This window comes from Cryptomeria japonica, chromosome 3 (assembly GCF_030272615.1).
Source record: "Cryptomeria japonica chromosome 3, Sugi_1.0, whole genome shotgun sequence".
In the NCBI taxonomy this organism is placed as follows: Eukaryota; Viridiplantae; Streptophyta; class Pinopsida; order Cupressales; family Cupressaceae; genus Cryptomeria; species Cryptomeria japonica.
Genome location: NC_081407.1, coordinates 417,969,187 through 417,993,444, shown reverse-complemented (window position 1 = coordinate 417,993,444; position 24,258 = coordinate 417,969,187). Strand labels below are relative to the sequence as shown.

The window sequence follows — 24,258 nt, the reverse complement described above, 5'->3', positions numbered from 1 at the left end:
TCTCTCTCTCTCTCAACCCGGTGATCCAATGTGTCTCCATCACTCGGGTCCTCAGATGTCTCATGATCCTCGCTAGTGGAGCTAGTTGATCACCTCCATGGCCTAGGATTACCCCTCAGATAGTCTAAAGGAAATAAGGCTCCAGGGTAAGTCCTATCCCACCATGTGATGTACTTGTGGTGAGTTTCCATATCATCATTAAAGGGGACCACGACATCTCAATCAGAATTATCTAAATCTGTCATCTCAATCTTATCACTGGAAGGCCTAAGAACTACTCCCGGTCTTGCGATTACTCAAGAGTGGCATACAAATATCGACACATCTAATGAAACATCGTGCTCTAGCCCAAACTGTCGCATGACTCAGTCAAAGTAGAATGGGATTAGGATATAGTTGTGGTGCCCCTCAAGGTAGCGGTTTCTCTGCATAAGGCAAAGCTAGCAGTGTTGGCCTGATTATGTGGTCATGTGCCCGTATGGCCTCCATGTGATGAGATTTGATCTTAATATATCAATCACAATACTTCAATGAATCAAGTCACTATTTTTCCATGGTCTGATGAGCAGGCATGCATATGCTCTAGGGTCCTCTAAACCAACATCAATTGATACTTGCATTGTCCTAGTGCATATGGTATGATCGAACATCCAAACCTATAGAAGAGTACATGTCATCAAACTACATCTCTCATCGTAGACATACTCTCCCAAGTCATGGTAGAGATGGACCAAAATGCTATGTCCCCAGGAGAACATTGGTTGTCGCTCCTCCATCGCTCAGATAGCATAAGTGAGACCCCCATGAATGTGACTATCTCATCCATCAGGGCATATGGCTAGCCCCGATGTGGCTATCATGAGTCTCCTCACGAGTGGAATGACACTGATAGGATGTAGTAGCCAATGAATCATAATTCGCCCTTTAGCCTCATTGGGCATGGGTCACGCAATGCACTACATCTTCTCTCTTCTAAAAGAAGATGGTGAATGACCTATCTGATATCTCACTGTATATCCTCTAATGGGAAGCCTCAGTATGGGGTACACATCCTCACGTGTGACTATCATCTTTCCCACTGGCAGGACAAATGTGGAGGTGTCTTTGTCCCATCTCTCCATGAGTTCCATGAGCATCGTTGGATGGAACTTCATGGATGGAATGTTACATATGTACCACAACCCTTTTTCCTTAAGCACCTCTTTGTCATCCTAAGATAATCAAGGAATTTGACTCCACAAATTCTGATATGTACGCCCGATGGTGTGATCTCGCATATAGGGTAGTTTTTACAAAATCAAATAGTTGATAATCAGTATCATTCAATCAATCAATTCAACATCAAAATCCTGATCCTATGTCAACCCTTGGTCACCCTGTCTGGGGACCAGGATGTCATGGAAGGACTAGGGCACCCAGTTGGGACCATGGCACCCAAATGGGAACCATGGCACCCTTTTGGGGGCACATATGAAATCAGTCTTTCCTTAACACTAGAAAGTCAAACCTAAGTCAACAGAAAGACAATGGAAAGTATGAAGGTAGTTTAGTAAACTCACCTCGTCAAGCAGTTGATCGACGATGACAGACTGTCGTAGGATCTCCATTCTGGTAGACATCTCAGGTCGTCTTCGAGGCATCATGAGTCTAATGTGTGCTCCTCTGCTGCAAATAGGACAAAAAGTAGGAAAATGACAAATGAAAGTGTCGTTTTCACTATTTATGAGATATGTGCTTTTCTCTTTTTCGAAACCCTAATTTTTGCTTTTCTACTTAATCTTTCATATCTTGAGCTAGAGAACTTTGATTTATGAACCATTGGTGGCGTTGGAATCATGATTCAGTTCTCTTTATTACCAAATATTTCATGACACGCTTTGATCAAGCCTCATTGCGAGCATTTATCATCACCTTTTGATCACAATTCAATGTGGTAAATATGATACCCTATTTCACCTCACTAATAAGCAAGCTGAAATAGGAGGCATATAGCTACCCTCAAATTTCATCATTTCCCTAGTAAGCATTAGGTGATTTCGTGATTTTATCTAACAAGTGGTTTTGTAGGGTGTGGTTCCTAACAATATACTACATATACCATTGGGGGCTTCGTTTGACACCTTATGGATATATCTTTTTTCATAAAATGTTTACTTTTCTATACTTTAGCTTGCATATGCACGTAGTGTCATATGACCACTAAAGTGGGGGCTAAATGTAGTGTCGTAAATTGTTCACCCTTAATTGGGTGGTATAATTCCACGCTTAGGTTCGCACCTACCTTAGTGTGTTTGCATTTTGTATTTCAAATTCTCTTTAAGCATTTAATTAATTAATTTAATTTAATTTAAGGTCTTCTTTCATCACTCTGCACATCATAAAATTGGGCCCTTTACATTAAGTGTGTCCCTTTTTATTTTATTCGTCCAATAAATCATTTCATCAAATACCCTAATTATGTCCTATTTTGACCTTCAAGGCCCGATTTCGCATATCTAGACATCATAAATTTCCATATCCTTCTGGAATTTTCTTTAAAATCATATTAACTTGCTTCCCCAAAAATTTGACAAAAAGTTGGTCGGACCAAGGGGGGGGCTACCTGGTCCCAAAAAAATAATTCTAGGTCGGCATAAAGTCAAAACCAAAGTTAGGGTTTCCTACATATAGTCTTCCCTTTCCTCATTTAAGGGATCCAAATCAAGCAATTTTAGAGGGAGCCTCTTGTGAAGTGAAAGTGCAGATTATGTGAAGTCTACAACAACAAATCAAGCATTCATCAAGTCTACATCAAACATTTTCAACATCAATTAGGAGCTTTGAAGACATTGAAGAATAATAGGAGATCATCGACAGTTGATTGGATTGTACCTCTCCCTTAAGGTTTGGTATGGTTTCGTGTTATTTTCATGTCTTTGTATAAGCTCATTTGCAGATTTACATTCATGCTTTAGATCTCTTAGTTCATTTGTGATTTGAAGCATTTACATTTACAAGCATTTAGGGTTTTCTCTCCAAAATGTAGGGTAGAATTCTACATTCTTTTTTATTTTCATTTAAGATCTTGCATGCACACAAGACTCTTGCACACACATTTCAGTACATTATCGGCTATTTGTGGAGGTGGAAACCACCAAAACAAAGGGTTTGACTAAGACAAAACCCTATTTTGCCACCTAGACACCCTTTTTCAAGTTGTAGGTGCAGGTACAGGAATCCAAGGCATGCACAATTTTTGAAACTGATGAAAGACACAGACTCAGACCCAATATCAGAATTTGGTCTAGATTTACAGGGACTAGAGCATGGTGCCCTAGGACAGGACCAGGACGTGATGCCTTGGTCCATAGAGTTTTACAGTTTTATGTGGCAGTTCTGCTTCTCAAGCCCTCATGATCCCAGATCCAGAGATCCAAGTTTCTGTCCTGATAGGGACCAGGGTGTGACACCCTTGTCCTGCCAGTTTGCCCTAATTTTTAGTAGTGGGTGCACCTCTGAATTCATTTTCTAGTTCTGCTTTCAGTATCTCAATTCCAATTCAGACATTATCTTCTTTTTTAATTTATGTGTGCTTCATTTCTCATCTCCTAGCATAGTTGATTATGGAATCATATTTTGTACATCTACTTTCATTATAGCAAAGGAATAGAAATCCTAAGAGATATTCCTTGACTCTCTCTTCTCTACAAGAAGTAGTCAAAGTGAGATATCTCCCTGGGCTCTTTCATATTCCAATGTGTGTACATGAGAGTGGGATTAGGTCTCAGCTACTTGGTTCCATTTTTATGCTCCACACACATATAGATCAATATGCCAATATTGGCATGCAATCAGCATTGACATATTATGATAACAATTCAAATAAATGCAGAAGGAACATCAATGAGAATTGGTTGAAGACCCTAAGGCCTACAATTGCAAGATGGCTTGAGACTATTCACTGAAGTGACTTTATTGAAGAGTTAAATGATTGGATTACCCTTCTCAGTAGAGTAAAAGGACTTCATGTTTCAGATACCTACCATAAGTGGATTTATCAATACATTCACATTATCCGACAAAATTAAAAAGAAGATCTACTGGGGTAAACAAATAGTTGATGCTTTGTGTGATCAATTAACTAAAGTTCCTACCACTTTGAAGTTCTATATGACTTCATATCCGTTATATGAAGCTACCTCAATTAGACATTCTCCAAGGTTGTGTAGCATAGGAGATAGGAGTCAAGTTCCTATGTATCAATATTTCACACAATTGACTCTTAAAAACAATTTGAAGCATTTTAAGAGGGTCAATGTTGCTTTTTTTGCTCATTATATGTGTATGTTTGATAAAGATATTCAAAAGAAGAGAGTATCAAATGAAGCCTAGAATGTGGTAAATCAATATGGGTGCACATTCCTACATCCCCACCTTCACAATCTCATAATAGGATGTTTTTTTTATGGCGAACCCTTCATGTTTCCTAGATACCCATCAGACAAAATTGTACTCATGGAGTCAACTCGTCGAATGGTACCAATGCATGAACATCAAACTGGTTTGCACAAGACTGGTTTCAATTTTTCTCTCACTATTGGGAGATATTCAATCAATTCTATCTACAAGGCCCGAGCCATGGATGCAAAAATGAGAAGAGTGACAATGAGGTTCTTCAAGGATGGGAAATACTTTGATTATAGAGGTATGAAAAACAAACTAAAGAAAAATTACACTCATGTTCACTGGGTAGAGGACATTTGGATTGATTGTAGAACAAAGGAGGATGTCAGAAGACTTGATTACTATTGCCTTACTCTAAAGAAAAATGAGAACCTAAATCTTATTGATATTATTGAGGATTTCGAAGATGAAGGGGACATTTTAGATCCTACATATGAGGAGAATAAGGTTTTTGGTTCACGTTTACCTCTTATTCAATGGTCCCAAAAGGAAAATACTTCAATAAGGACCAGATTTCAAAGCATTCTTGCCAATACCAATGTTTGGTTAACTTAGAAAGGAATTCAATTAAAACCTTTCCAAAAAATATTTGAGGATGATACTATAGGGCCAATTGGGAAAACCTTTGAGTTTAGAACTAAGAATAAACAAGATACAATAGCTCCAAAGGCTCCTAAGTTCAAGTTCACAGTTGGAAAAGGTAAGGATAAAAGTCAAGGGGAATCCTTATCCCAAGACACTCAAACATAGGATGAAGTTGAAGAAGAGTTGAACGAGGAAGAGATTGAACAAGTAGGAGAAGAAGAGCTAGAAAAATAATAAGAGGAATAATATGATGAAGAAGGATTACCAAAAATTCTCAATACTTCTCAATCTGAAGGGACACAAGAAATCACTTCTTCCTCACACGATGTCCTAGGTACAATTCCTCCTTCAATAATAGTATCTACCCCCTCTCTTTTTGGTTCTACCTTTTCATATACATCTGAGGCTCCTAGTGTGGTAATCCATACCATTCCTTCCACAACAATTAGTGAGTTAGCCCTTGACATCCAACATGACAACATTGAAAATGTGTTTCTTCCTAACTTGTTTGAAGTTTCTTCTTCTATGTTAGATGATCTTGATAAGTTTATGTTAGAAACTAAAATTCCTCCTAAGGTTTCAACTATTGATAATCCACCTGTCATTGTGACTTCTACTCCTATTGTGACCACAAGTATACAAAATCAAGAACTTGCATCTCAAGTATTGGCCACTCAAATAGAAGATGATACACCTTTTCCACCTTGGTTAGTTTCTAATACCCCTAGAGGAAGAAGCAAGCCATCTCCCTAGATGAATTTGACTTCAGTCAGTTGATTCCTTTCAAGCCTAAGGGTACAAAGAAGGCCAAGACCTTGTCTAGGGTAAAGGTAGATAAGTCAAAGAATATGTAGAAATAGCAATTCCTCCCCTGGATACTGATTTGGATAAAGTTCAGCCTACAAGTTATGCTATCAATAGGATTGATTTAGGCAAGCAGACACATCAAGGAATAGTAGACAATTCTCAAGCATCTTTTGACAATCTTGTGACAAGTTATAATAAAGAGAAGATCAAGAAGGACAAATTGAAGAAATAGGTGGAGCCGCTCACTGATATTTTGATCAAGATAACAAAATCGTCAGAGCTAATTGAACCAGTCACCTCATTAGTTGATGAATAGATCATTAAGCAAGTTGAACAGATTAATTCACGGGGAAGGTCATTCGGTGAATGGATGGACATAATATTGAGTCAAGGTACATATCTCTTATGTTCTGCAGTTACTCTAATCAATAATCGAGAAAATGTAAAGTCTGAGATAGATAAAAATTTAGATCTATTCTCAAATGAATTAGAGACATATGAGAAGAACTTCGACTCATGGTTGAAGTTAGAATATTTTCAATTGGATGTTCTAGTTGATAAAGGAGTACTCCCTTCAAGGGATATTCATATTGAACAAAGGGAGGTATTGGAACATCAAATGAATACCCTAGGAATGCTTGTCAAAGATATGAGAAAATCTCAAAGGGAATGTAATGACAAAAGAAAGGACATCATAGAAAATATATTAGCACTTCCTTGTACATTCCTTGACAAAAATCAAAAGCCTCTTCATGAAGATGTTATTATCAAAGAATTCAAATTTCTTATTGGAGAGGAGGTAGACAAAGAAATTTTATCATCATCTTCAATTGATAAGTTGATAGAAATTCAAATCAATTTGGATGATTTAGCTTCTCTCTTGAAGAAGCACAAGAAATGCTACATGAGCCTCAAAGATTCCATCACTCGGGTCAAGGTTATCACAAGCCACACTAAGGGACTTGATGAAGAACAAATGAAGGCATTTTTGCAGAACGTCGAGATATTCATGAAGCAAGATCATAATGGAGTGTATGGTGACACTTAGTATTTTTCATATTTTCTAAAAGTTGTAGGTGCATTTTTGTAATAAGACTTCGACACCTTAAAGTGTCATTTTGTATTCAAGTTTTTGCATCTAGAACATGCACGAGTTCTAAGTAAAATAGAACTCTTCTTTGATTTAGTCATAGTTTTCCTAGATTAACTCATTGCACCTCACCTATATATATGAGGTTTCTTATTGTAATAATCATCTTTAATCTTATGCAACAAAACTTTGTTGAAGTAAGGAGAAAAGTGAAACTTTAAGTTCATATTGTTGTTTTCCAAATTTGATCAAATAAGAAGACACTTTTGGCATTCAGACTTTGTGTTAGATTCATTGTAATTTATGGTGAGAGTGCTCTTATGGCATTCTTGTGATATAATCTTATTGTGATCAAATAAAAGCATTGTGTTGAGAAGATATTAAAGAGTAGAATAAGTGTTGGCTTGTAACTTTGTGTTATATTTTAGCTCTTGCTAAATAGAATTAGTCATTAGTGCAAGAGGTAACAATTTGAAGACTTTGAGCTTCATTTTGTTATTTTGAGATAAAGTTCGCTGAATTGTAATAAGATAGCATTTTGAAGACATTGTGCTTTGCTTTGTTATCTTGGTAAGGAGGTGGTGATTTGAAGAATTTGAGCTTCATTTTATTATTTTCAGGAAAAGATTATCAAAATTGTAATAGGATATCAAGATAGAGACTTTGTACTTTTCTTTGTTATCTTAGTATACATCGTGGGTTATAGAAGTTATTCAAAGAAGATTGATAGGATTATAGTGATTATAAGACTTTGAGCTTGAACACCGTTTTCTCGTCCCAAAGAAGCAACAAAGGACTTTGTGACTTTATGGAAACTTTGTTTCTTTATTTGTGATGCACTGCAAAAAGGATATTAGGAACACAAGAGAAGTCAAGCGTTAGTGTTAGTAGTATCAATCATAAACGAAATACAAAAGAAACTACAATCCTAAGCATGCATATCAAGAGAGATATCAAACATATTATAGAAAGCATACAAAAATGAAGAAAAGACACTAAACCCTCCCAAATGCTCTCAAACATGCTCATAGTTGTTCCTCCCTTGTTCCTCTCCTTTCCAAGTTCCACATGAGTGTAGCCCTCAGCTTTTTGCACTACTATGGATGTCTTATGGAGATTCAAGATTTATGAATAATGAAGATAAAAGACTATGCAAATGCAAGCAAACTAGATATGAGAAAATACCTAATTAATCTATATTGATTTTAGCCAAAATAATAATTTAGATATGATTTTCTCCTAAATGCTCTCTCAATTTTAGTATAGGTTAGATGCATACAAGTTTTCTGGATCTGGTTATGAAGGAAATGGGCTCTAATTATAGGAAAAATAGAAAAAGGGATGGTTGAGATTGAGTAATCTCAACAAGGGTCAGGATTGATGAGTTTATGATCCATGTGAGGGTTTTCAACCCAATCCCAAGATGACAAATGTCATCATGAGATGGCTTCAGAGGAGAGGGAAGAAGCATTAAATGCTTGAGATGACATGAAGGTTAGCTTGGGAGGTAAGGTTAGGCTTGAGTTGAATGAATAAAGCCTTTATCCAATGAATAATGCTTTTATCCAATGGACAAACTCTTGTGCAAGAGTTAGTGGGGATAACCATGGTCAAAGCAATGAATGCTTGAATAGACCCATGAGTTAAATGGATGTTGAGTTAGAGGGAAAGTCCCTAACCATGTGGGTGAGTTGAGTTAACCATTAATGGTTATGTAAGAGCCATAAATGATTATGTAAGAACCATTAATGGTTTGGAAGATTTTAGGGATTAACTTGTTGGAGACATAAAGCATTTAATGTTTTTCAAAGACTTTGGAGGCTTTGAGAAATGACTTCAAGTTGCTTAGGAATGTGAGAATAATTAGGGGATGGGTTTAGGCTAATTAGGAATGGTTTAGAAGAATCTAGAATGGGTTTAGAATGCAAGTGGGTTTGGTGGGTGAGGGAAAATGAGATTTTAATTAAAATAAAATTACTTTATTTCAACCAAAATAGGTGCAACTTGCATTTGTAGGAGAATGCAAGTGGGGGGTAGTTTAGGGATTTAAATAAATGTTTTATTATTTATTTAAAAGAGGAAAGGGGGTTAAATTAATTAAATGTGTTTTATTCATTTAATTGATTTTGAGTGTGACTTAATGAATTAATTTAAATAAATTGAATAATTTATTTAATTAATAGGAGAAGAGTTTGAGGATGAATTAATTAAATATTAATTTAATTAACTGATGACTGATGATTAAATAATCAAATAAATATTAAATATTCGTTTAATTAAGTGGACAAATTTTTGTGACTACAATTTGTATTTTACATTCGTATGTTCTAATTTATTTCTTTGTAACTTTGAAGTTATATTAATCATTACTACTTCGCATTGTAAATTATCTCATGAAAAAAGAGGAAAGAATAAAGTATATTCTAAAGAGAGAATAAGATTATGTACCGCCCAAGTTTAGAATATGATTCATAGTTAAATTTGTGTTCCAAATAGAGAGAGTAGTAAGTAAAGGGGGAGCCTTCTCTTACAATTAGGAGAGATTCAATCCACAATTTTGTGAACTTCCCCAGTTTACAAAAATCACCCAATAAAATTTATATAATTAATATACAAGATATTTGAAAACTTAAATTATTTAATATTTTATACAATAAAAAATGAAGAAAGTTAAAAGTTTTTTTAAATAATACATTTACAATTGCATTATATATTTTATTAACATTATCATTAAATTTCTTAATAGAATTAATACATTTACAATTATTGAAAATTATAATATAAGCATGTGTAAAATAACTTATGAAGATATAATTCTTTAACAAAATATTTTGTTCTTATTATATATATAATTTTTTCTTTTACCATTTTGAAAAAGATTAAATTTACAATCAAATTTGATTCTAAATCTTTAAGAATTTTCATCTTAAAGCATAACTCTCTTGATATACATGATTTTCTCTAAAGAAATGAAATAAAATTAAAATATATATTTAATATTTTTAATTATTTATGTATAGAATAGCAAAATATGACATTTTTAATGTGAATTTTTAATTAAAAAATGTAATGAAATAATTTAAATTTTATCTAAGATTGAATAGTTTATAGGATTATTAATTGCATCAATTGATCTAATTATTTAGAGATTCATAGGACAAGTGACATCCTTTATAAGACTACTTCTCCTGCAAATATAAGTTAACAACTCTCTCCATTCTTTTGATCCACTTTTCCTAACTAATTCTTTATAGAACCAAGTGTAATGTTTTCTCAAAATACTCTCAGTCTTTAAACTTTGAAATTCAAGAACCAAATGTTCCTCCATTTATACCAAACCTAAAGTGCAAATAGCAATTCTCTCTTCCCATTCTTCTATAAGTTTTATCGATTTATTCCTCTCCATTCAAATTTATAGGAATTATTTCTTAGCTCAACAATATGGATTACTTCTCTCAATTTAATTTCAGCCTATTGAGTAATATAATATTATATTTTCCTACTTGTTTTCTTACTTCAAACTAGTGCTCTACAATTCTTGTTCATTATGTATTTATTAAAATTTTATTTAATATTTCTTATTGTTTATTAATAGAATAGAAAAACATGGTATTTTTAATAAAAAAATAAAATGAAATAATTTTAATTGCATCTAAAATATTGAATGTTTTATGAGATTATTTATTCTGTTAGTGGCTACAATTATTTAGAGATTCATAGGATAGGAGACATCCTTTATACGACTATTCCTCATCTTACTAATTTGAGTTAACAACTCTCCCCATCCATTTAATGTCTTTTTAGTAAATAATACTATTATGGAATTCACTTTTAATGTTTTAATGATCTGCTATTTGGATTAGATTGTGTGAGATATTTTAGCATCAACATTTCGGATCACACTAGGTGATCTATTTTTCTTCTCCTTATGCACTCTTTCATCCCAATGGTAGATCACTCAGTTTGATCCAAAATGTTGATGCTAAAAGCTCTCACACAATCAAATCCAAAATAGCAGATTGTCAACATAATGGATTGTGGAAATCTAATGTCATTAATTTTGATGTTTACTCACATTTACTCTAAATGTATGTACATCTTAAAAATTTAAGAATGAAATACAAACCCTCTCTTCCCATTCTTCTTTAGACTTCGCCCATTTATTTGTGTTTATTTGAGCTAATAGAAATTAGTTCTTAACTGAACAATAAATTTGTTTTTGTTCTCAAATTGATTTCAATCTCTATATAAGCTTAATATAATAGATTGAATAATATAACATTATATTTTTCTACTTGCTTTTTTCCCACATCACTACTCTTAAAAAAAATTGTTCACACTATCTCACATCCCTAGACCACCTACCAGTCTTCATTTTTTCTTTTTTTATCAGGTAACATGGTACACTGACTGAGGATCAGATTTGAAATTTGAAATTCTGTGAACCGTCAATTTCCCCCAATTTCACAGCAACCTAAATTTAACTTGAAAAGCTTAAACTAAAACATGTTTACTCATAAAATGAAAGGCACTGGTATGAGACAACTGTCGGTTGATTTCTATTTGCTGGGTAGGGCGGCTGCAAAATTCCTGGCCAATTATAGACAGGGCTTGACGGTTAAGTAAAGTGACCGGTATTCCCGCCAGTAGAAAATGATCTGATTGCTTCGGTATGAATGCAGTCTTACGTTTCCCCCGAAGCGGGACCCAAATCCCATGTGAATTCCCTCCATGGGTCCTCCCAATTTTCTATAAAAGGGGGGCCATTTCATTGGTTCTGCAGTGCCTCTCACTCATCAAAATTCAAATTTGCGTTTCCAATCTCTTCCTCCTCTTTCCCCTGCCTTGCTTCATTGATGGCCGCCATGGTGTCAATTGTGGGGCTCCTGTTGCTCTTCTTAGTTGGCAGTGCAATTGCTATCAATGACAAGAATGCGGGATTCACAAATGGGGATCTCCAGTCTGAAAAAACCATGTGGGATCTTTATGAGAGATGGTTGTTTCACTATGGAAGAAATTCCAGTAGCAATGATATGGGAGAAAAAGTTCTGAGGTTTGCTATATTCAAAGATAATTTGAGATTCATTGATGAGATCAACCAAAGGAATGGTCCCTACAAGCTTAGGCTCAATAAGTTTGCTGATCTTAGCAACCAGGAATTCAAGGCTGCCTATGCTAGTTCCAGATTGAAGAGAAATGATGGTGAAAGGAAGCCTTTCTCCTATGCAAATGCAAATGCAGGGGAGCTTCCCAGGTCTGTGGACTGGAGGGAGAAGGGTGCTGTTACACATGTTAAGGATCAAGGAACTTGTGGTACTGTTCATTTATAGATTTCATTTGTTCTCTTGCTTCTTTTTCACATGATAAATTTTAATGGAGTTTGACAAATGATATGTGGATTGCTTACTTTTAGGGCACATTTTATTTACATACCAGGATTGATTCAATTGTGTTTTACTTTTGGGTTTAATGGTGCAGGGAGTTGCTGGGCTTTTTCCACTGTTGTAGCTGTGGAAGGCATCAATCAAATAAAGTCAGGGAAGCTGGTTCCCTTGTCTGAGCAGGAACTTGTCGACTGTGATAAGAAGAAGAACCAGGGTTGCAATGGAGGTCTCATGGACTATGCCTTCCAGTTTATAATAGAGAATGGTGGTATCAATACTGAAGGAGATTATCCTTACACGGCAGAAGATGGACAATGTGACATAATAAGGGTAGGATTCAATTTTAATTGGAACATAATGAGGAAAAAAATTGATCAGATAAAAACCAATTTGTTTCCTTTTCATGTAGGTGGTGTTCTTAGCAATAGGTTAAATTATGGGACAGCAAGTCTGTGAGTTTAATCCAAGTACAAAAGGCGAAACTCTATGGTTAAGTATGTTTAAGACTGTATAATGATTAAGTAGAGTGTAATAGGAGTAGTATGTTTAAGATTGGATGTTGTTTAAGTAGTACGTATTAGTAAAAGGAGTAGTACTGATCTCTCTGGATAACGAAAATGTTATGTCAGAAAATAGATACTTACGACCGCTACTACTGAAATATAATACTTGTCAGAAAATAGACACTTATGACCCGCTACTAATGAAATATAATACTTATGTCGGAATATAGATACGTATGACTCACTAGTAATGAAATATAAGTTGATACATAATTCGTTCTTATGAATCACATAATCTGTTCTTATGAATCACTATTCATGAGAAAATCCGTTCTTATGAATGATTCTAATAGCTTGTTGTCTGTTATTCATGAAATATGATTCATATTAGAATAGGTGCTGGTTGCTTGTTAATCATTATTCATGAAATATGATTCATATTAGAATAGGTGCTTGTTGCCTGTTAATCACTACTCATGAAATATGATTCATATTAGAATAGGTGCTTGTTGCTTGTTAATCACTACTCATGAAATATGATTCATATTAGAATAGATGCTTGTTGCTTGTTAACGATTAACTAGATATGATAAATGTCAAGCAGTCTATCTACTCATATCACACTACTCATGAAACATAAATCGATTGACTGTATTTTTCTTATATGCTTTTGCTGATGAACTTGAATGATTGATAAAAGTTTTCCCAAATTGCAGAAGAATTCTCATGCTGCAGTGATCGATGGGTATGAAGATGTGCCTGCAAACAGTGACGAGGCTCTGATGAAAGCAGTGGCTCACCAGCCAGTGTCAGTGGCCATTGAAGCAGGAGGTCCCGAGTTTCAATTTTACTGGAAGGCAAGCCCCCCAACACCATTAAAGCACCCTTAACTCTGTCCTAGATTTCATTTGACATAAATTGTCCTGATTTTTTGTGAAAAAAAATTGTCTGCAGGGTGTGTTCAGTGGAGAATGTGGCACCGACCTGGATCATGGAGTGGCAGTAGTTGGATTTGGGGAGGAGAAAGATGAATATGGAGATCTTGTCAAGTACTGGATTGTGAAGAATTCATGGGGAGCAGACTGGGGAGAGGAGGGATACATCAAAATGCAGAGGGGAATTGACAAGGAAGAGGGATTGTGTGGTATTAACATGGAGGCTTCATATCCTGTCAAAACCAGCCCTGATCCTTCTTCAATTGTCACCAAGACTGAAAGCTTCTCTCTGGGAAGGAAATCTGGTCCCCAGCATTCCTCTGTCTGAAATTCTCTGGGTGGTCTCACCATTTAGTGCTATAAACATTAGTATAGATTGCTAGAAATCCTTAGCTTTATGTTTCTCTCTTCAAAATCCATGGTGGCTATTGATAAGCTAACACCTGGGCAGAAATGTAATCCCTTGCATTGTATATATATATGCATTTTTATTTCTGGGTAATTGGATTGGTCCCAAAGGATTTGCAACGATCAGATCTGCATATTCTTAGTCTTGATATTTTTAAGAAAAGAATTTGAGGTTGGAAAACGTTTGGCCCATTACAATCAGTTACGGGTCGAATCACTAAACTTACAGAGAGGAAAGTATAGAAGGAATGAAAGAGTTCGCAGAGATGAGTGATAAAAATCTAAATTTGACGGTCGATCGTGCCTGTCAAGCACTTTTTTAATAGTTATCTATTCGAAGTAATTTTTAAAAGATTTAAAAGAAAAATTAGTTCTAAATCATATATAAATTGAATATATTTATCATAATATAATAAAAAATTCAACCACATCCAAAACCTATACAATATTTTTAAAATAAAATAGTAATATATAGTCATACAATCATCAAATTTAAGGTTAGTGTATATAAAATAAAATTAATAATATATCATTTAATCATATGTTTAGCTAATACGCAACATGTATGATAGGGATTGAGGGTCATGTCAAAATAGAATGTCTTACAAATTATTTCTTCCAATTCATTTATTGTTAATTTTCTTTTTATAAAGGTACGAAAAGTCTTTTACATCTCCAATTAAAAGGTTGTTTTGGCTAATTGACTATTATTATATAATTTATTTATTTTTTAAGTATTTTTTGAAATTTTAGTGTTATAAAATTTGGATCTTAGAAAATAAAATATTTTTATTTTTATGCCTACCAAATCTATATGGCACTAATTAGCATGCCTTGTTTAATCCATCCAACACATAAATTTTATAATACAACTTTCCTTTTAAAAGTTAAAAAAATGTAGCTATACATGATTTTATTTACATATAATATTTTAGTATTTTACATATTGATTTCTTTAGTTGTATATTTAATTTTCTCTAATGGTATAGTGTTGGACATTTGTAGTTAGTATTTTACATATTGATTTTTTTAGTTGTATATTTAATTTTCTATAATGGTAAGTGTTGGACATTTGTAGTTGTTGATTAAAATGCATATTTCATCTCAAAGTATTTCAAATGATCTTGATAATTAAGAAAGTTTCATATGAAAAAATGTTATATTTATAATTAAAGTGATGTCAAAAATTTATGATGTGCCCTTATCAATTAATGCTTCTTACAAAATGACTAGTTTTTCTTTTCTTTAGACTTTTATATAATGATCTTTATGATAGAAATGTTCATCTCATATAAGTAGCATTGTAAAGGTTTTCTTTGCACATAAGAAATGAAATGGTAGGGTTTATAACAAATCAAATAAGGCTATTATATGATGTAAATGAGAAATATTGACTAAACATTCTTATGGCTTTTGTTAAAGTTAATGGTGCTAACAAGATTACATTGATGAATGTTTTGGCTAGAAAAAATATAGACAATTATATTGAAGAATAAATTATCATATATAAATATCCCAATAAACAAGAAAAATTTGCTCAAATTTTATGACACTGTGAACATAATGACATTCATATGCAACTATTCATGAATACTTTATTTACTTTTCTTGAATTCATTTACCAACTAAAATAGAAGAAGAAATCATTACTAATAGGTTTGAGTAACTCTTTCTCATGAGGTTGCTTCTAGTTATCAGTTCCTTCTATGAAATTATAGATCTGTAAAGGGGTGGAATTTTGACAAATCTTCTCATTGGTTTTTCATGGGTGATTAATCTCTTATAGAGTTGATATAGGATAAATAATTGTTTGTATCAACTATAAATCAAGCATTGATATCTCCAAATTATTTGATGAGGTAATTACTTTCTTAATTAAGGGAAGGTTGCAAAAGTGATTTCTCATCAAACTAATGGATATATTGAAATTTATCTTCATAAAATGAGGAGGTCGAGTCATATATATGCAAGAATGTTAGGTTTCATATTAGTAAAATCTTGAAGTATTTTCAATCTAATAATGATTCATTGTGAAATTTTTTTTAATTATAAATCTAACTATTTATGATGTTTTTATTTAATCTATTGACGGAGTACAAAATATCGAGAAAGGCCTAATCTAGAAATGTGAATGTCAAGGAGATAAACTTCACAAAAAGGAAAATTCATCTTGGGATTGATTTCATTGAGTTTTATCATAAATCACATTTATTTTAGTAAGTTTGACCAACAATATATGTATCCATTCTCACTTGATTTTCTTTCTCCTCTATTATGTAATAAAAATGTGTGAACTACTATATATCACTCTTTAAAACCAACAAATAAAAAATCATATGACGTATCATTATCTTTAAAATATGGCATGAGTTGGTTGTTTACCATTATTACAAAGAAAGCATGGCCCTTGTAGAAAACTTGTGTATTTCATCTTAAGATACAAAGAACCTCTATTTCCCCTACCCAATAAATACTCTCAACCTTTTCATAAATAATTCAGAGTCTACCTTTGGAAATAACATTAGTCTTGTTGGGGATCCTCAATATACAACTATCCACTTTTTCTTCACAATTTACATCTTTTTGTTTGGTTTGATTAGTTTGGATCTTGGTTTAAGGAGGTTTTAATAAAAAATCTTGACTTGTATTTGTGAGTTTATGTTATGATTTGCATACATTTTGTGCTTCACATTATCGTTTAAGAGTTTTTAACTTTTTTGTTGAAATTGGTATATTATGTAGAAGTAATTAACAAGATTGTTGAACACTCTTGGTCCATGTTTTTTATATGTCCTATTTATAGGCCTAATAAAAATGCAACATTTGTGCAACCAATAATTTCAACTGAAATGTTAAATCTAAATTTAGTCAAATGTGATAAATTCATAATTTAGGAATGCTTTGCCTTTGATTTTGTTCACCTACATAATTTTTTTTAAAAAGTACAAAGTGAAAGTTTTAAATTAATTTTTCAACGTGATGAATATTTTTCCCTTTGATTTTCTTCACTTCTATAATTTTTTGATTGATCAAACCCTCAAGAATAAAAGGAAACTTCAAAATGAGTGGAATTTTAAACAAGTTTAAAGTTTTACCAGAATGCTTGTTAGGTTCAAGCATAGTCTTACATGCAATGTGTAGAAGTAGGCTGATAGTATGAAAAGCTTTATGAGCAATTGAACGAAGACCTTACAAAATTTAAAGGTATAAACTACTATTTAATTTTTAAAGTTTCACAAAATATGTTTTCATATGAACATCTATTAAAATTTTCATTAAGTGTTGCACTAGTATTCAAACTTTACATTGACATAAGAGATAATTTGTATATGGAAAGAAAGTTGGAAGACTATGGTAGAGGTAGATTATGAGTAGCAACAAGTATGTTATCTTTGACATCATGACTACAATGAATAAGTACTTGAAACATGTTACAAAGACCATATTTTACAACAAATAAGGACATTTGAAATTTTAAGCAATAATATTTTTTGTCATCTCATAGCCAATCAATCTCTATAGGAAAGGCATGTGAAATTTGTAGCGAGAACTACAATAATAATCATTACAAAACTATGAGTGGTCTTAATGAGAACTTGTGGATAAGTCTTTGCATAGTTGGGGTTGAGGTGAAGAAAGTGACAATGATAAGGGAACAACTTTAGGCTAAGGATTTATAGGTGAGTGAATTCTCTCATTTATCAAACATGTCATCTCATATTCACACTATAATCTTATCATTGTTATCGCATTTGTACCATTCAAAGGAGATATGTTCAGACACCCATAATCTTTAATGCTATCTTACTATATTTTGTAAAATTTATAATTCTAATGTGTATAAAATTCCTTATGAAATATAATCTTTTTAAAATCTTCAACTTTGCTACAAATTTTGTTGTTGTGTGTTTTATGTATTGTGTTCACATTCGTCTTTTTTAATGTAAATTTGGGATCAATTCATATTTTGTGGAATTAATGATGCTTGCAAGATAAATTTTCATATTTTTCATACCCATTGTTGAAGATGGTAATCTTCTCGTTAATTTTAGTTATATTAAACTATTTGTTGATATTTAATATTTAAATTTCTTGTGGAATGTATATTTAAATATTTAATTCCTTATGATATATATTTTATTGCTTTTTAGTTTATCCAAAACTTCGTAATTTATTTCCTAAAATTTTAGTCTTTTATGCATTATTTTATAAAAAAGAGAGTGGTGGAGAAAAACCTATGAAAGGTTGTTTGAAATTATATCAAATCTAAAGAAAAATTAAAAATTAAAAAAAAATGTGAAAAGAATGGTAGAGATTTAGTTGTCTAACATCTTTCTAAAATGAGGCAAAAATAATTGATAAAGCTATGTTAGATTTTGAGGTTAAATTCGTTGGGTTTGAAGTTGATTATAAAAGATTGAGGAAGGAATGAATTTGAGGCCACAATAACGATTAGATGAAAAACATGAAATATAGCAAAGGCGTGATTTAGATATGAAGGTAAGTGGATTGATTTTAAATGGAATAGAGTTTGAGGTAAGTGCTCAGTTTGGGTGTCAAATTTGTATTAATTTAAGGACACAAAATATATAAGGAAATGGGGTGAAATATGACTATTTGAAGCTAAATGACACAAATTTGAGGTGAGAAAATGGATTAAAGAAGAGAAGATGTATTATTTTTTTACATTGAAACACATAAAGTCAAGATCTTTTTAAAGTCTATTTTTTAGTTTCTTGATAAGGTTTTGGGTTTAAGGTTGATAGTTTTTTATTACTATCTAAATCGAACTAAGGTAATTAAAAGTGAACATAATATTCTTCATCCTAGAGTTCCTTGACAAACAACAAGGGCTTTAGTTCTAATAAATATGAAAGACCAGGCATGAAGCACAATCATATCAAGTACCCAACTCTTCCAAAAGAATTTAAGACTTCCTAAATGGAAATAAATAATAATTTATAAATACAAGTAAATACTAAGAGTGGTTAGACTTGGGTAATTTTTCTTTTCACTAGTCTTTAACTCGTTCTTTTTCACATGTGTGTAAGGAGACTTCCCATGTAAAATTTGAATGATATGCTTGTTTACATCCTGTCTTGGATTATCATTTATTACGAATTCCATAGTTCATAAATTTGCATCAAGAATTATTTGCATTAATAGGATGAGTTAATTGGCTTCTTTTAGCTACCCAAAAAATACTTTTTCCTTATATCCATTGGTATCAAAAGTTCATGTAAACTCTCTCTCTCTCTCTCTCTCTCTCTCTCTCTCTCTCTCTCCTCTCTCTCTCTCTCTCTCCTCTCTCTCTCTCTCTCTCTCTCTCTCTCTCTCTCTCTCTCTCTCTCTCTCTCTCTCTCTCTCTCTCTCTCTCTCTCTCTCTCTCTCTCCTCTCTCTCTCTCTCTCTCTCTCTCTCTCTCTCTCTTCTCTCTCTCTCTCTCTCTCTCTCTCTCTCTCTCTCTCTCTCACCACACACACACACACACACACTATATATAGAGAGAAAAATAATTGAAGGTATTTTTGTTGGCATTGGATAGATTATTCCACCTTACTTTGTGTTAATTAATCATAACATAAAACTCCTTGGAAGAGATTGTCAATTAGTAAAAGTTATAGTAAAATGTCTTAGTAAGAAGCTTCTAAGATGGATTGAATTTTCACAAATAAATATAGTTTATAGGGCACATAGACCATTTTGTAATTCATTTGACATAAAATAATTGAACATAATAAAATGTAGTGGTAAATAATCAATAAAATAAATAGACATCAATTCATCTTCTACTATTGTGTACATATTGATCAATTGGCATTGTGTATGTATCTAGCCATGATTGAACTCTTCAATGTCATGTTTCACTACGACTATTTAGGTGGTGGAAATAGTTGCGATGAAGATATCAAGTGATGAAGCTAGGTGGAGAACCATAAGAAACCAATTTTGGGGGAGACCTTATACATTAAAGAGCTCTTTGGATTAAGTGATGTTTGGGGAGATGTTAAAAGAAGCATGTGAGATAACATAAACCATAGATTTAAGATCATATACCATTAAAGTATTTTGAGCATAAGAATTTTTTTGAATATATATTGGACTTCTTCTCGGAGCCTCCATCTATTTTTGGCTCATCCCTTACTAGACAAGATACAACCCTATTTGTGAACATAAATTCAAACTAAGTTAAAACATGAAATCAAATTGAAAAAAAAAAATAAAAATTCTAATGTTCACCTCAAGATTGAGCACAATGAAATTTTGAAATAAAAAAACAATAAAATGTTACCAAACTCAATTGTTGCAAGTGGATTTTTTCAATGGGATTTAGGATATGATTGCTTGAAATCTCTACAGTGCGTGTCTATTGAAAATAATTAATTTTATATAGGAAGATGTGCCAAATTATAGATTGTTGGAAGGGAAGATGGATGATAAGGATTTATTTGAAAGATCAACGATGAAGATTTAATTAGATAAATTCCTAGGATGAAGGAAAAATTGGAGGGTTTGGATTCAATTTGTTTAAAATGAATGGCTAATATTGTATTTACTAAAAATAGTAATTTGTTACAATGAAAAATGGGAGGGAAAGGGAATTAGTTGGTCATTTATTTCTAGAAATGATGGGGATAATGTAGGTAAATGTCATTTTATTTAAATTGGGGTTATCAAACTCTCAAATTATTCATTAATTTTGACCCTTAGGTTATACTTGAATTAAGTTTAGAATATGTTTCTCAAGTGAAAAAATTCAGTGGTGGAGCCCCTTGCTTCTAGACTTTGGTTGAAGGGTATGTGCACCAAGATGTGGTACCCAAAGGGGGTCTTAAGATGCCACTTTTTTAAAAAATCAATAGAGTCTGAACTTCGATGAAAAATTGGACATAGTTACATTCTAAATTTGAAGATGCAACAAGATCAAGAGTCAAATTGCTTCGAGTCTGCTTTCTAAACTACTAATTTGCTTTCAAAATGGTGGAGATTAAGTGCTTTAAAAAGGGGGACCACAAAATGTGGTCCTATTTTTATGCATAAAACATAACATGGCGTATGTTGTGGCCCCCCTAAAATGTTAACTTTTTAAAGAATTTCTAAAATTGCTTCAGTGAGAAATTAGCTAACACCTTGAAGTTTATGCCAGATTTTTCAGCTAATTTTTTAATGAGGATATGATTTTTAACTAATTTTCAAAGTGGACACATCTTGAAAAACAGAAATTTCAAAGTGCTCCCCCCTAAAATCATTAAAAACTAATCAAAAATCAAAACTTTTTTTTTCAATATGTGTAGAATGGAGTCTAGTTTCTAAAAATGTAAGTTGTTTCAAAATTCAATGAACGTGTAAAAAACTATACCCAAAATAGAACATGTTGGTTTTTGACCAAAACTAGACACATTAACAAAAAAAATTTAAAGATAAAATCCTTAACAAAATCAAAATGTGAAACAAATTACATGGTTGGATAGCTAAGAGATTTATTAAGGGAACTATGGTGTTTTTTAATTTGCATTGAAACATGTGCAAACTTGATGGATAGAACAGTAAAAAATATGTGACTTTTTTTTTAATTTTTCAATAAAAACACGTCTTAAGCCTAAAAAGGTCATCCAACCATTTGGTTTGGATGCCCAAGGACAATCCAACCCAAAGGGTTGATGTATTCTAATGCAAACAATTTGACGAGCACCAAATATGGCGCTCACCCTATTTGGCATTCGCCAAATTCAAAAAGTGCACTTTTCACATTTGGTGAGCACCAAATGTGAAAAATGCACTTTTTGCATTTGGCAAGTGCAAAATATAGCAATCACCAAATGCTTTGCATTAAAATATTGTAGGAGATTTTGTGAATAGGCAAATGTTCTAGTTTGGACATAGGTTATACCCAATGCACGAAGAAGAATATATAAATGAAATATAACATTTAATTATAAGTCACATTTTAATTTCTTTTTTCTTTATTATACTTTAAGTTATATTTTATGTATATATTGGCATGATGTTTGAGAGTGGTTTCAACTCTATAGGAGGTATAATGTAGATTATAGGTTTTAGAGGATCATATAAATTTTCAGACTTAGTCAAATTTTAGTAATCAACATGCTCCTATTAGCATTCTTTAGCTCTCTATCTCACTCTCTTTATCTTCCCCAAACTCTAGACCTAACTCTCTCCCTTTCTTGTCCCTCTCCCCTCTCTCTCTACTCTCTAGGTATATCCCTTCCTCTCTACCTTTCATTCCCTCCTTACTCCCATCTCTATCCCTGACTCTCTCCCTCTCCATTCTCTTGACCACTACCTATCCCTTCCACCCTCTCTCGATATTTACATCTCTCCCTCCCTCCCTCTTTACCTCATTACCTCTCTCTCCCTATCTCATTACCCACCTCTCTCTCCCCCTCTAGGTTTCTCACCTATCTATCAGTCCACTCTAGTGCTCTTCCTCCCTCTCCACCTTTCTCTCCCTCCCCACTTACCCCTATCCTTTTATGAACTCTCTCCTTCTCTTCTCTCTCTCTCCCCTAACCCCTCACCTATCTATCTCCTTCTTCTCTAGGTATCTCACTCCCTCCATGTCTACCTATCCATCCATACCCTCTTACTCATCTCTTTAATATTCTATCTCTCCTCTTCTCCCTCCCTTGCCCCTCTAGGTCTCTCCCTTCCTTTCTTCCCCTTTCTCTATCTATCTCCCTTCCCTCTCTTTCTGTCTCCCTTCCCACTCTTTGTTATTCTTTCTTCCTCTCTTCTTCTCTTTGTCTTTGTTGTCTAGGCCATCACCTCTCTATCCCACCCTCTCTCTCTCCTCTCTAGGTTTCTCCCTCCCTTACTCTCCACCTATCTACCTCATCATATAGGTCCTCATTACCCACCTCTCTCTATACCCTTATCATTCTTTAATATATCCTAGAGCTTCCATAATTGATGAAAATATTGATGAAGACTTGATTGATAGATGTATTTGCTAATTTGAGACTTCATACAAAGTTGTCCTTTTACGTCACAAGGATCTCCTTTCAAATTTCTAGATTAGGATCCTCAAATGAGGGAAAGAAAGACTTTATTTGAAACCCTAATTTTAAATTTGATAAAAGTACAACTTAGAATTGATAAAAATTGACACCAAGCAAGATTTTAACATTATAATACTGCCAAATTAAGCTTCTGAAATTCAAGGAAAAAAGTTCGAGACCAAGTAGTATATTGCCTGGTCCAACCAACTTTTTTTGATTTTCTAGGGATGTGAGATATCGTGATTCTAAAGTTAAATCCAGCACGATAAGTCAATCCAAGATGTGTATATATGTGAAAATGTGCCTTGAAGATTAAAATTAGGAAAGTATTAGGATTAAATTAAGATAAAATAAAAAGGGGCGCACTTAGGGTTAAAGGCCCAATTTCATGATGTGTGAATTAATGAGAGAGGACTTTAGATTTAATTAAATAAATAATTAAATTCCTAAATAATCCCTATTAATGCAAGATGAAATGGGACACACTACAATGGGTGCAAACCTAAGTGTGGAATTGGACAACCTTAAATATGGGTGTACAATTTATGACACTACAACTACGTACTCCAAACATTGGCGACATGGCTGAGGATATTCCATTCTTCATTGATGGCATATTGTGTATTATTTTCATCCCATATTTAGTGTCATTTGAGTTTGTTCATTATGTATCTTCATAGTTGTTTGATCTTGCTTTAGTTGATTTGGAATCTTTTAATTTAGACATGTGGACAATTGAATAATCTTCCATGGCAAACATCATGAGACTATTCCTTCCATCTCCATTCATGGAGTTGCTTTTGTCTTGGCCATTGAATTTGTTTCTCCTAAGCAAAGGAACATGGTTTTCTACTCTTTTATATTCATCCTTCTTCATCCTCAAGATTTCATCTTTGAGATTGGGGCTTCTCTCTTATGAGGGGGAATACATTGTCTCTTATTTTCTCTCCTACGAAGGATCTTGATTATACTTATGGATTAATTCATTACTTGGGGATACATTTGGAGTCCTTCATGCTTAGTCATATGTACTCTTTCATTTCTTTTTCTCTCTTTTGGAGAGGAGACTTTTTTGCATTGGTTT

The 24,258-nt window shown here is 33.1% G+C and overlaps 1 protein-coding gene across 1 annotated transcript; it reads left to right on the top strand.

Moving 5' to 3' along the window:
* The first annotated feature begins 11,695 nt into the window (after positions 1-11,695).
* LOC131070462 (thiol protease SEN102) lies at positions 11,696-14,249 on the top strand. The gene is made up of 4 exons (XM_058006024.2): positions 11,696-12,238; positions 12,404-12,639; positions 13,529-13,669; positions 13,767-14,249. The coding sequence occupies exons 1-4, from the start codon at positions 11,782-11,784 to the stop codon at positions 14,073-14,075; spliced, it is 1,143 nt and encodes a 380-aa protein (XP_057862007.2). The 5' UTR covers positions 11,696-11,781; the 3' UTR covers positions 14,076-14,249.
* Positions 14,250-24,258: the final 10,009 nt, after the last annotated feature.